General features: G+C 31.9%; 1 protein-coding gene across 1 annotated transcript; it reads right to left on the reverse strand.

Moving 5' to 3' along the window:
• Window positions 1–7,619: 7,619 nt before the first annotated feature.
• Window positions 7,620–10,445, reverse strand: LOC106681847 (low-density lipoprotein receptor-related protein 1B). Its single transcript, XM_014422384.2, has 2 exons — window positions 10,385–10,445; window positions 7,620–9,495 (listed from the first exon to the last, which is right to left on the reverse strand). The coding sequence occupies exons 1-2, from the start codon at window positions 10,424–10,426 to the stop codon at window positions 8,299–8,301; spliced, it is 1,239 nt and encodes a 412-aa protein (XP_014277870.1). The 5' UTR covers window positions 10,427–10,445; the 3' UTR covers window positions 7,620–8,298.
• Window positions 10,446–14,131: the final 3,686 nt, after the last annotated feature.

Here is a 14,131-nt window from a genome sequence, read left to right on the forward strand (position 1 = left end):
GAAATTCTAAGAAAATTACCGAATTGTTTAACTGAATATTTCGCGAAACTATGTATAATTACTAGTCAAAATTGATGGGTCTGCCAAGTATAGGTAGAGGGGGATAAAAAAAAAAAAATTCATTCGGAGCTGTATATCGTAAAAAATAGCAACATCATAAGAAAACCTAAGAGAACATCATTTAAAGAATACTAAATTTTCTAAAATATGAGGCCTAATAGAGTTATTTACGTCCAATAGTTCTTCAGATATAGCTTTTTAAAAAGCAATGTTTCATAAAAAATGTTGTATGGGACGTACTAAAAGATCAGTAGTTAATGGGTTTATTTTAAAAAATCTATATCTCAAAAACCATTTGACGTACAGATGTCTATTAGCACTCAAATTAAAGCCAATTTAATGAGTTAGAAAGTAGTTTATGATGTTTATCTTCGTAGGAGTAATAGTTTTCATGGAATTTGCTAATATAAATTGATTTATAGTTGTTCGGAAAAATTTTTATTTGCCAAATTTATATTCATATGTGAATATCATAAAAATTACTACCCCTACAAAGATAAGTGGCATAAACTACTTTATAGTTAGTTAAATTTTCTTTATTTCGAGTGTTGGCAGACTTATGTGCGTCTTATGGATCTAGAGATATATTTTTTTTAAAAAATCTATATTTTATACGAACAACTAGAAATTAACATTTTGTGAGTTTATTTTGTCAAATATCATAAAAACTACTACTCCTACATAATTGACTATTTTGTAGTAAATTTTGCTAGCTTTAATTTGAGCGCTGGCAGACATTTGTATGTCCAATGGTTTCTGAAATGAAGTTTTTCATAAATCAATCTTATTGTTCGAACAACTATAAATCAATTTGTTTTAACATATATCATGAAAACTACTATTCCTACGAAGGTAAAGTTCATAAACCTCTTTATTGTCCATTATAATAGCTTTAATTTGAGTGCTAATAGACATCTGTACGTCACATAGTTCCTAAGATATGCATTTCTCAAAATAAATTAACTAACTACTAATCTTTTAGTTGATTTTTAAGAAATTTTGCTTTGTAAAAACCTATATCTCGAATACTATTAGACGTAAATAGATCTTTTAAGACTGATATTTCAGAAAATTTACTCTTCTTTAAATAATGTATTCATTTTGATCTATAGCTCTGATGAAGAACTGAAACTCAGGTCGAAATCTCGGCATAAATAAATAATATTTTGTTTATTTATGTTATTTTGCTGACCACACACCCCACCATATTCTCCAATTAATAATCCATACAGTATATTTTTTTTTATTTAAATGTAAAATGTAAAAAAAAAAAAATAATAAAAATAGTAATGTTCATTCATATCGTTGATTTTTTTTTTACAATATTTTTCTTAATAATTTCTGTATTCCATAATTATCAGTTTTTCGAACACCCCCTGCAGCAATGAGTTCATATTACTGATATTACACTGTATAATTATTATTATTATTTAATTAATATATTACTTACATTATATTATACGTTGCGGGTGAAATTAATTTAAAGTAAATTAAAGTATAAACTAAGAGACTATAGAGACACCAGGGTGAGACTGCCGCAGTCAGGGAGTGTTTCTCCCCTCCAGAACAGCGTAATTAATTTTTATTGCTCTCTTCAACCCTCGTGACAAATTTCAATCCAACCCTTTCCCCGAGGATGGGACGCTGCAATCTTCTTCCATGTTTAGTGATCAAGTCATCTCATTGATTACCACCCAAAGAAATTATTTGATTAACTAATTGGTAGAAATATATTACAATTACTCATGGTCATATAGATTAGGTATCTATAGGTTAAGATGTATTTCAAAAATCAAATGCAGATAATTATTATTAAATTAATATTCGAGGATTGCTTCATCTTATTCTCATCCACAGAGGCAATTGGCATATAAGTACCTATAAGCAATAAAATTCTAATGAATAAATATTAATAATAATAAAATATTGGAAGAATATATTTGACCGTATGAAGTAGATTGTTACAAGAGCCGAAGAGAAGGAAAAAGGCAGTTATCTCACCCCAATTTTTGATTACTTTAATAAAAACTATGTATAATTACTAGCCAAAATTGATGAGTCTGCCAAGTATAGGTAGGAGGAATAAAAAATGGCAGTTGTTTCAAAGCGATAAAAAAAAAAAATTCATTCGCAGCTCTATATCTTAAAAAGTAGCAACATCAAAAGAAAACCTAAGAGAACGTCATTTAAAGAATACTAAAGTTTCTACAATATGAGCCCTAATAGAGGTATTTACGTACAATAGTTCTTCAGATATAGCTTTTTTTAAAAAAATGTTGTATGGGACGTACTGAAAGATCAGTAGTTAGTGAATTTATTTTGAAAAATTTATATCTCAAAAACTATTTGACGTACAAATGTCTATTAGCACCCAAATTAAAACTAATTTAATGAGCTATAAAGTAGTTTATGATATTTATCTTCTTAAGAGTAATAGTTTACATAAAATTTGATAAAATAATTTGATTTACAGTTTTTTGGACAGATTTTCATTTGCCAAATTTATATTCATATGTGAATATCATAAAAACTACTACCCCTACGAGGATAAGTATCATAAACTACTTTATAGAAAGTTAAATTTCCTTTATTTTGAGTGTTGGCAGACCTATGTAAATGTGCTTCTTATGGATCTAGAGATATATTTTTTCTAAAATCCAACATTTTATATGAACAACTAGAAATTAACATTTTGTGAGTTTATTTTGTCAAATATCTTAAAAACTACTACTCCTACACAATTAACTATTACATAAACGTAATTAACTATTTTGTAGTAAATTTAACTAGCTTTAATTTGAGCGCTGGCAGACATCTGTACGTTCAATGGTTTCTGAAATGGAGTATTTCATAAATCAAACTTATTGTCTGAACAACTATAAATCAATTTATTTTAGCAAATATCATGAAAACTACTATTCCTCCGAAGGTCAAGGCCATAATCTTCTTTACAGTCCATTAAACTAGCTTTAATTTGAGTGCTAATAGACATCTGTACGTCACATAGTTCCTGAGATATAAATTTCTCAAAATAAATTAACTAACTACTAATCTTTCAGTTGATTTTTAAGAAATTTGCTTTTTAAAAAGCTATATCTCGAGAACTATTGGACGTAAATAGCTCTTTTAGGGCTAATATTTCAGCAAGTTTACTCTGCTTTAAATAATGTTCTCTTAGATTTTCTAGTGTTGTTAGGTTTTAAGATATAGAGCTCCGAATTAAAAATTAAGGTTTTTTAAGGTTTTGAAACAGCCGCCATTTTTTATTCCCCCTACCTATACTTGGCAGACTCATCAATTTTGACTAGTAATTATACATAGTTTTTATTGAAGTTATCAAAAACTGGGGTGAGAGGGTGGCGTTCAATAAAGTTATCAAAATAGTAAAATAAAACCATTTATTATTACCCAGTGTTGCCCCTCTTTGTCAGGGCTAAATGAAAAACAAGATACAAATATTTTATAATTGATAAAAAATTAAAATAAAAAAATAGCAAAACAATTGTGATGTTTCTTCCTAAAGGTTAGCCTAGGAAGTGAGGACATTTTATACCTGACTTCCCTCTTTCTCTCAGTCGTCCACTATGTTTCAATCTGATTGGTGATTACCCCATTGTTTATTTTTATCAATTTTCTTAGTATCTCCATTTTCATATTACTCTACCTCTCCTATGCCATATTTACTTCACCTCTTTACCATATTTATAACTATTTTTAATGAGTAGTCCCCAACAATTTATTTGTCTAAATCTGTATTTAGAATTTTTATCACACCTAGTTATATTTGTAAATTGTTTGTAGTCCAGCTACATATATACATCCTTATATTGTTATTATAATTTATTTTTAAACATAACAAATTTTTTGAATGTTTTGTCAATTCAAGGGGTATTCATATTGTGTAAAATGGGAAAACATGTTAAATGTTATAAGTATTGCATTGTGAGCAGCCCTATTTAAAGTCTTGTTAAATGGTAAATACATAAGAGCTCCTAGCGGATTTTCTGAGCAACTTGTTTAGTTGAGGTTACTACCTCTCCTTCCAAAACTTGATGCTATTGTTTACTTCTAAGTTTTGAATACAGTAATTTATTACAACATGCCTAAAATAAGTGCAAAGTAGAAGTGTAAAAGTTTGGCTATTGATTATATTTTTAAAAAGTCCAAGACAAAAGAAATAAAACAAACTACGAGTAATTAACCTAAAACGACAACAAATAAAACGGTGACAAGCTCAGTTGGTCTGTTTCATGACGTTATTCTCTATTTAACGAGCCTAGTAACAAACTTTATATCGTTTTAAATTGGTAAAAGAAGGAAATATTTCTCCATTTAGCATAAGTTTTTCCATTTACCACGCTTTAACATGCTAAACTAAAGATCAAGAATACCCCTAATGTTGTATCTTGTTTTTAGCCCTGACGAAGTGGTGCGAAGCACTAAAAAAAATAAATAGTTTTCTTTTACTATTTTGATGCCTTTATTGACCACCATGCGGGCTATCTTCCTACAAAATAATATAATATGTACAAAGGTGGTGAATCAACAATTGTGTCAAAATGAATGTTTGAAAGAATGGAAGAACGAATCTCTGCAAGGGAGATACAACTTGTTGAAAGAATATTAGGCAGGAAAGTTATTCTTCGAGTTATTTTTGATCACCATTCAAGATATGGTTATTGCCACCAGATCGTATATATGGAAAATAAATGTCGATTGTACTCAATAACGCTGGAATCGATCCAACGTGTATAGCTAAAGTACCTTGCATAATTACTCGGAAAGATTTCATTCCACATAGCCTGCCAAAAATGTCAGAAAGATGGCACACATGTCGATCGGAAACATGTCGAATGAAAGCTCTCCGAATAAATTAAAAGTAATAAAAATATTAATAAAACTATGGTAAACTTCGTACCGCAGCTTCCGCAGGCCAATATGCCATTTCATTCTCATGAATAAATATATTTTTGAAGAACGAAGAATTTGGTACTGGTACCGATAATGATGGGGGAATAAGTCCGGCAAGTCCTTTTTGCCAACACTAAGGCTGACCAATAGTATGACTCTTTTATTCTTCTATATCGAATCTTTTTGACCATCGAATGAAATTTAAAAGAGGCGGCCAATCTTTAGAGGAAGCCCCATTCAATCAGAGCCTAGAAGCCAATAAAAAAATTTGGCGCTCGAGCGTGATTCTGACCAAATCATCTCCTTGCACAACCGTTGGTCTAGTAATAATACTTCCTGACCCTTCATGGGTTTAGCGGTAACGATTTTTTAATTTAATTTAATGATAGAAAAATTAAGATTTATATTTTTACACCGGAAAATGTTATCAAAATTAAAAAAATACGCCTTCCATAGAACTCAGAAAATTATTAACATAAGAATCTATGAGAATTAAAGAAGGTTTAAACTATTTAAAGATATTGGCAAAAAAACGACAGTTTCAGACCACTTTGTGTCACAGTGTTATAAGAAAATTAATTTTCTAATATTTTTTTTATTTTTTTTTTAATTTTCTTATTGGAAATCTTATTAGAAAATAATGCTATCGCGATCTATAAGGCACCGGGGTGTTCCGATTGGACAATGCTCCCCTAATCCGGGCGGCGGAAGTGATTAACCCTGGAGGAAGTTCCCACGAGGTCCCGCCCACCTGTAGATCCCTTTCCCACAGATAGGAGGAAATCCCGGGAAGTAGCTTCCGTGATTGCGCTGCATCTGCGGGTCGCTATTAATAGCGCACTACCACTTTTCAGATATTTTGTTTTTTATTACAATGACATTGTAAAAAAAAAAATTTCATTCAAGTCTCTAATGGATACTTTAAATTAAAAAATTAATTAATTAGCAGTCATTTATTTTGGTAATATTATCAAAGTATGGCTCCAGATTAGTTTTCACAAATTCCTTGTATAAACCAGTGACCAGTTCATCCGAGGAAAGTACGGCGTAGAAAGAAGAACATAAGTAAATTTCTAATTATGAGAGATAGTTGACCGTGGATGACGCACGAGGAGAAGTTGGTTGGGGGTGCGGTCAAATAGAAACCTAAATAAGGTGGATTAACCTATTTTATTGTGCCAACGTTTCGGCTAGAGTTTCTAGCCTTCTTCAGGGCTAAAAATAGAACATGATAACAATCACAGTAAGTATAGAAAATAAAAAAGAAAGTATAAACAGAATAACGTAAAATGAATAATTTTACAAAACAGAATTAATAAAATGAAGTAATGAGAGAAGCGGGAAATAAAATGATACATAGGTAATTGAAAAAGTGGGTAAAATAACATAATTAAGGAAAAGAAATAAAAATGAAGTTACATAATGCAAAGAAGTATGAACATATTAGTTATTAATAATTTAAAAATTGAAATATGGAAAGAAAAAGAAAATATATGTAACAATAATAATTGATATTTTGCCTCTTTTACCTATGTATACATTTTATTTCACGCTTCTCTCTGCAATTCATTTTATTAATTCTATTTTGTAAAATTATTCATTTTATGTTATTCTGTTTATACTTTCTTTTATGTTTTCTATACTTACTGTGGTTTGTGGTTGTTATCATGTTCTGTTCTTAGCCCTTAAGAAGGCTAGAAACTCTAGCCGAAACGTTGGCACAATAAAATAGGTTAATCCAACTTATTTGTGTTTTTCTTTGACCGCACCCCCAACCATCTTCTCCTCACAAGTAAATTTCCTGTAAACGTGGCATAAATTATTACTAATGTAGAATATAATATAATATATTTATTTGTGAAAGGCAAAGTCTTGTACAAAGTTTATTATATAAGAAACAGTTATATAAACTACACCTGATTCTAGTGCTTCATTACTAAAATAACAAACAGAAGATATAACAGACTGGATAATATGCTTTACTCCATTATATTAAACTTAATAATAATCAGAGTTATTTTAAATAAACAAAAATCTAATATAATCAATATTAATCAGCTTCGAAAACTACTTACATATTTATATGTCACTTACAAAGTCAAATTTATTACATGCTGTTACTTTATTCAATTTAACTCCATTGTCAAATGTACAATAAATTTTGAATGTTTTGTAGGTAGCAAAATACGGATATTAGGTTTTAAGGTTTATTGTCTATTTTTTTTTTTTTTAATGTTGGGCAATGTAGGAGGATGTGGTACAAACCGTCATCGAAATAACTTTTCCAGAATGGGCAGAGTTCGTTTGCCTTGAAAGTGAAGGTTTTGCTTTCATGGTGTAGTTTGAAATCATTGCTAATGTTTCTACTATTAAAAAAACATAATAATTGTTAACTTTTATAAGTGATGTATAAATATCAAATCAAACCATAGATTAATGATTGGAGAAGTTTGTCGGGGGGTGCGATGAGCAAAGAACAACATAAATTAACAAAACCATATTTATTTATTTTATGCCAACGTTTCGACCTGAGTTTTAGGTCTTCATCAGGGCTATAGAACAAAAGAGATAACAACAACATTTAGAGAAAAACAAAATTTAAAATGAATAATATACAAACAAATTTGGAATTATACAAAATATTGAATTGAATCGTAAATGATAAAAAATTGATAACTGATAATTCAATATTAAAAAAATAAATTAATTGATACTTGTGGAATTTAGATGGTAGTAGATTGAATATGAACAGTGAAAGATGAAATATAATATCATATAGGTGAGAAATGTATAATATGAGATATGCAAGTAGTGTCTAAAAAACTGAATAAATAAATAAATTGAACAATATGACAGACAATGAAAAATAGTGAGTGGCTTATATCTGAATTACAGTATGAGTATTAACTTATATACTTATACTTAAAAATATATATATAAATATATATATATATATATCATCTTTCACTGTTTTCAATCTACTACCATCTAATTCCAGGATTATCAATCAATTTATTTTTTTACTATTCAATTTTCAGTTATCAATTTTTTATCATTTATGATTCAATTCAATATTTAGTATAATTCCAAATTTGTTTGTATACTATTCCTTTTCAATTTTATGTTTCTCTAAATGTTGTTGTTATTTCTTTTGTTCTATAGATTGAAACTCAGGTCGAGACGTCGGCATAAAATAAATAAATATGGTTTTGTTTATTTATGTTGTATTTTGCTGACCGCACCCCCCGACAAACTTCTCCAATCATTAATCTACGGTCAACTATCTACACCTCATTACAAACCATACATTAGTTGTTCGACAATCAACTAAAGTGTGAAATCCTTTTCAGATAATGTCCCGAGTTGACATTTTATAACGTCTGCTACCTGTATTGCAAAAGAATACAAAGTTTTCATTTTAATATAGCCAAACCTTCTATTGTGCCTTGTAGTCATTGCTGGAATGCCCTCCAAGAGATCGAAGACAGTGCTGTTGTAAAGGTAAGGGTGAGTTGAACAACCTCCTGGGGCCTCGAATGTGCCTAAAGGACACTCAGAGAAGCAAAGTGGACCCTGTGGCCCGAAGAAGCATGCCCCGCCATTGCTCACACATTCATCAGGACATTTCCCATTGTCGCAAAGATCAGTCTCATCTTTACCATCCTCACAGTCCTTTTTGCCATCGCAGACTTGGTGTATTCCTATACATAGGTCTTGGGAACATTTAAACCTACCGTTTTCTATGCTGCAGTAGGATGCATTGTTCTTCTTTATGATAGACCCGCAATGCAATTCATCAGACCTGTCGCCGCAGTCGTTAAAGTCATTGCATATCAGCGACCGGTCTATGCACCGCAGCGTCCTGAAGCAATGAAAGCCTTCTCTGCACTTTTGCACGCATTCTGGAGGCTCGTCGCTTCCGTCTGCACAATCGAATTGACCATCGCAGATCCACGTCCTCTTAATGCAACGTCTGTTATTGCAAGTGAATTCGTCTGTTTCGCAAAGAGAAGCGAGTCTCTTTTCTCTCTTTTTTTTATCCTGACAATGACGAAGCCGACATGCAATTGACTTTATTTGATCGCCTAACCATATATTTATACTGTCCATGCAAGTTTCGTGAGACAATGCACAACTCAAATAATTGCTCTCTGCCACGTCGTAAGATATTTTGATCGTCGAGTTGATTTCTGTTAATTTCTCTTCGAGCTCAGAGATGTGGGCGAGAAGTGGCCTTTCGGCTCTAGTTATATGAGTAAAGAAATCATTCTTAATATTCACGTAGTTGAAAACTGGTCTAGAACAAGTATTGTTGGTAAAATTTCTAGCGAGGAGTAGTTCTGTCGAGGTATTGAAAAATTGTTCGATAAAACTGACAGCGCTTGATCTGATGTCGCTAATGGTGGTCATTGCTTCTTTGATAACGTCACGGGCTGTTTTTGAGTATTCCTTGTATTTCTGGTCGAATTCTACTAACTTATCCCATCGCGAGCTGAGGGGAGTCATATCTTGTGCCCGTACGACCTAAATAACATAAAAATAATAATGAATATTATTGTCAATTATCATAGTTACTCGTACACACAGAATATATATAAATATAAAATATATAGATTAATTAATTATTTATGTTAATTAATTTAAATGCCAAGTAATTTATTAGCGAACCTTTCTTCTATTCAGGTATATACACTCGAAGTATAAATTAAATCCAATCAAATCACCTTTACCCTTCGTCGTAAACCTACTGACTGCCCTACAGTTTCATTGAATGATGTTACCCTTACCCCTGTCGAACAGATCCGCTACCTTGGACTACATTTGGACAAACGATTAACCTGGAATCCTCACACCTGACTGAAAAGAAAGGAAACTGCACGTCGATTTCCACTATTTGGACTTATGGAGTTGATCTTTGGGCTCCAGTAAATCTTCGAATTCCTCTCGTATTCACCCATTACAATCCAAAATCCTTAATGCTCCTTACTTTGTCACAAATCAAATCATCCATCAGGACCACAATTTCCCATATGCAGCCGATTTGGCCAGAGCCAGACACCAATCCTTCCATGATAAACTTCCCAACTACCTAAAACAACTCATTTCTAACCTTGCTTCTCCTTCATTACCTAATAATCCTCCTAGGCGTCTGAAATGAAGATGGCCTCGAGATCTTCTCCTTTAGAAATGTTTTTGGAGTTCTATCAATGGGTAGATTCTCCACACGTTTGTATCATGTCATACTATCACTTACAGCAAATTTACTTGATGTATATATTATGTATACAGTTGTAAATAACAATAAATAAATTATTTTAAAAAAATAATAAAAAATAAATCAATAAATTAATGATTAATGGCCAAAGTCATCCTACTTTACAGTATTAAACATATTTAATGAAATAATAAATACCTCTACTACAGTAACCATCCATAGAACAAGGAGATACTTCATAGTGGAATGAAATATTAGCGACAAGCTGATTATCGATTGTTTCAAACTCTTTTATATAGCTATTACGATAAGGTTAAATATTACAGAATAGTGAAAGCTGTTAACGTTAAGATTAGTTGAATACCTGAAATCGTAGGTGATAACTTCAATTCGTATCTGTAAATATGAAAGATACGGTTAAATAGCCGTGTGATATCGAGTCCACACAATCGATTTATTTATCTTTACAAATAATTTTAAAAATTAGTCATTATCACACTACTACGCACGGAGAGCTATTTCTAGTGGTTCTAAAATTATTAATAATCAGGTAATTAATTTAATAAAATAACCAATTTGGTCTTTTTTTTTTTGTTTATTGTTTTGCCTTTAACTCCTAAGCGGTGTATGTAAGCAAAAATGTATAAACAATTAAATAAAAAAATAAATAAATATGTGTGTACATAAAACTATAAACTAAGTAAATATAAAAAGTAAACTTGGTAAATGCATATAAATATATTTTTTTTAATAATTTATTTATTGTTATTTACAACTGTATACATCAAGTAAATTTACTGTAAGTGATATAAGAATGTGTGGAGAATCTACCCATTGATAGAGCTCCAAAAACATTTTTAGAGGAGGAGATCTGGAGACCATCTTCTTTTCTGACGCCTAGAAGGATTATTAGGTAATGAAGGAGAAGCCAGATTAGAATCGAGTTGGTTTGGGTGGTTGGGAACTTTATCATGGAAGGATTGGTATCTGGTTCAGGCCAAATCGACAACATATGGGACATTGATGTCCTGATGGATGATTTGATTTGAGACGATGGAGCTTTAAGGATTTTACGAAGCATTTTGGACTGTAAGGATTGGATTCGGGAGAAATTCAATGGTTTAGTGGAGTCCTATAGCTCAGCTCCGTAAGTCCAGATAGGCCTTATAACAGTGATGTAGATCAGTCTTTTGTAATGTATAGGAAGTTCGGACCGTTTGTCTAATAATTGTTGTAATAGTCGACGAGTAGTTTTCTGTCTTGCATATAAATATAAAATAAAAACATAAAAAGTTAATTTAATAGAATTAAACTAATTGGAGTTTGGAGAAAAAAACTAATTAATTAATGTAATAATTAAAAGTAGATTGTCTAGCTTTTGCAGATGACATGGCGTTACTCACGGACTCAGTTGAACATGCACAAGAACAAATTTCTGCTCTACAATACCAAGCTTCCGAAGTAGGGTTGCAAATATCCTTTGCAAAAGCATAATTCATGACGAACATATCTGATGCACCGCAGAGCTTTATGATAATTAACGACAAAATATTGAAAACGGATTGCTTTAAATATTTGGGAGAATTGGTATCCAACAAAACCAAAGAAGGCATAGCAACAGACAATAGAGAAACGAAAAATGGAAGCATTGTATTCATTAAAAGAACTCTATATCCTGGAACACGAAATTGAGATACATTCAGACAGTAGTTAGACCTAAAATACTTTATGTTCCGGTTACAGCAACCGAAAGGTTGAATCGGAAAGATTGCCATGTATATTATTACTGCCATGTAGATTAGTAGCGCCCCATGTGGCCAACAGCCAAATCTCACCTCCTCCAGCGCTCTTGGTGGCAAGAGAAGCAACCATGATGTGTGTGATATAGCCATCTTGTCTTCAACCAGAGAAGCGTCCATCCTTTATTTTTGTTCACTGATCATTAATATCTACATGAGTGAGTAAATTCTTTTGAGTGGTCCCAGCAGCAGAGAGAGGGGAGGCTTGAAGATGCGAGAGGAAGAAAGAAGTAAGTCCACATCGCAATAGTTAACATCCACATCATCAACCACCTCAATGTTAGATCTACAATTTCCATAGCCCAGTCATACAAAATTCTACTAACCTATCAATCTAACAACATAGATTTTGATTAGATAACAATCTAATCATAATGTTTTGTTTCGGTCACCCCTCCACCTCTTGTAACATAAAACTATAGAATCTTATTACATTTAATCACGTTTCATTTCAATTAACTCAAACCCAACCAGCCAACCAAAGGTGAAGTGTGTCTTACAATGCGGTTGAAGGCATACTTCATACACTTTATATATCAGAAAAACCTAAACTAAATAGAATTGAGGATCTGGAAAAATTGGAAAGAATCGAAAGGAGAATTCTGAGAAGGATTTAGGGGCCTAAAACCAACAGTGATTTTGAATTTAAAGTGAGAGCCAATAAAGAACTATATTTTTATTTTATTAATAATTTATTTATTGTTATTTACAACTGTATACACATTTATACAACAAGTGAATTTGCTGTAGGTGACATAGTAACATGATACAAACATGTGGAGAATCTATCCATTGATAGAACTCCAATGACATTTCTAGAGATCTCGAGGCCATCTTCTTTTCAGACGCCTAGGAGGATTATTAGGTAATGAAGAAGAAGCCAGGTTAGAAAAAAGTGGATTTGGGTGGTTGAGAAGTTTGTTATGGAAGGAACGGTATCTGCTTTTGGCCAAATCGGGGACATATGGGACATTGAGTTCATGATGAATGACTTGATTTGTGACAAAGTAAGGAGCATTAAGGATTTTACGAAGGATTTTGGACTGTTAGGATTGGATCCTGGGGGAATTTGATGGTTTAGTGGAGCCCCAAAGCTCAACTCCGTATGTCCAGATAGGCCTTATAATAGTCATGTAGATCAGTCTTTTGTAATAGATTGGCAATTTAGACCATTTGTCTAGTAAATGTTGCAATAGTCGGAATCTACAAGCAGTTTCTTGTCATTTTAGTCTAGTATGAGGATTCCATGTCAGTCGTTTGTCCAAATGTAGTCCAAGGTAGCGGATCTGTTCGACAGGGGTAAGATCTATATTTAAAAATTGAAAAGGTTTATTAACATATTTATAGAATGGACAAGGATAGACTAACCAACTAGCTCTTTGAACTACTTAGAAATTACAAATTCAAACTTGGTTTCGAGAAGTGGAAAATGACATGATTAACATCGGAATGAACACAGAGATAATAACTGACTGAATACTATTTCGAAAAACTATACAAGAAGCAGGTTTTCGGGAAAGCATAAAATCAACACATGACAGGAAATGGACTCAGGAGGAGAAGAAGTGCCACTCCGAAAGGATGAAGGAGGTCTGGGTTCGAAGGAAGCATTGACCAAAGTTGATTTATCGTACCGTCTAAAAAGATTATTCGAAAAAAAATTAAAATTACACAAATAATAAAATAATAATAATTAAAATTATATTAATTATTATTATACATTTATATTAGTTGATATTACCTCTTGAGATTGAAATGTACATCTCAATAGCTCTTGCAGTAGGATGTGTCCTTTCTGGAAATTCCTTATACACCTTTACAGAATAAATAAATAGTAAAGTAATAATGGCTTAACGAACCCGTAGGTTCATTGTCTATACCACCAATCGTTCTCTACATACACCCGTTCAGTGGTGCCCCCAAACCCACCAAATCAGCTTTAACGGAATCCTCCCATCTACGTTTCGGTTTACCCCTTGGACGTTTACCCATCTGGTTAGTGTTTATAGGACTATAGGCTATAATATTGGATTATAGGCTATATTATAGGACTATATACTATAATATTCGACTATATGTTATATTATTGCACTCTAGGCTATATTATAGGACTAAAGGCTTCATTATTGGATTCTAGTCTTTATTT

This window comes from Halyomorpha halys, unplaced genomic scaffold, assembly GCF_000696795.3.
Source record: "Halyomorpha halys isolate HHAL.00 unplaced genomic scaffold, Hhal_1.1 Scaffold370.1, whole genome shotgun sequence".
Classification (NCBI taxonomy): Eukaryota; Metazoa; Arthropoda; class Insecta; order Hemiptera; family Pentatomidae; genus Halyomorpha; species Halyomorpha halys.

What these genes read in the sequence shown, in the direction of transcription:
- LOC106681847 (XM_014422384.2), bottom strand. Translation starts at nt 10,426, where the DNA reads ATGAAGTATCTCCTTGTTCTATGGATGGTTACTGTAGTAGAG. An exon ending in GGATGGTTACTGTAGTAGAG is followed by an intron (nt 9,496 to 10,384) that starts GTATTTATTATT and finishes TATGTTATTTAG; the next exon opens with GTCGTACGGGCACAAGATAT.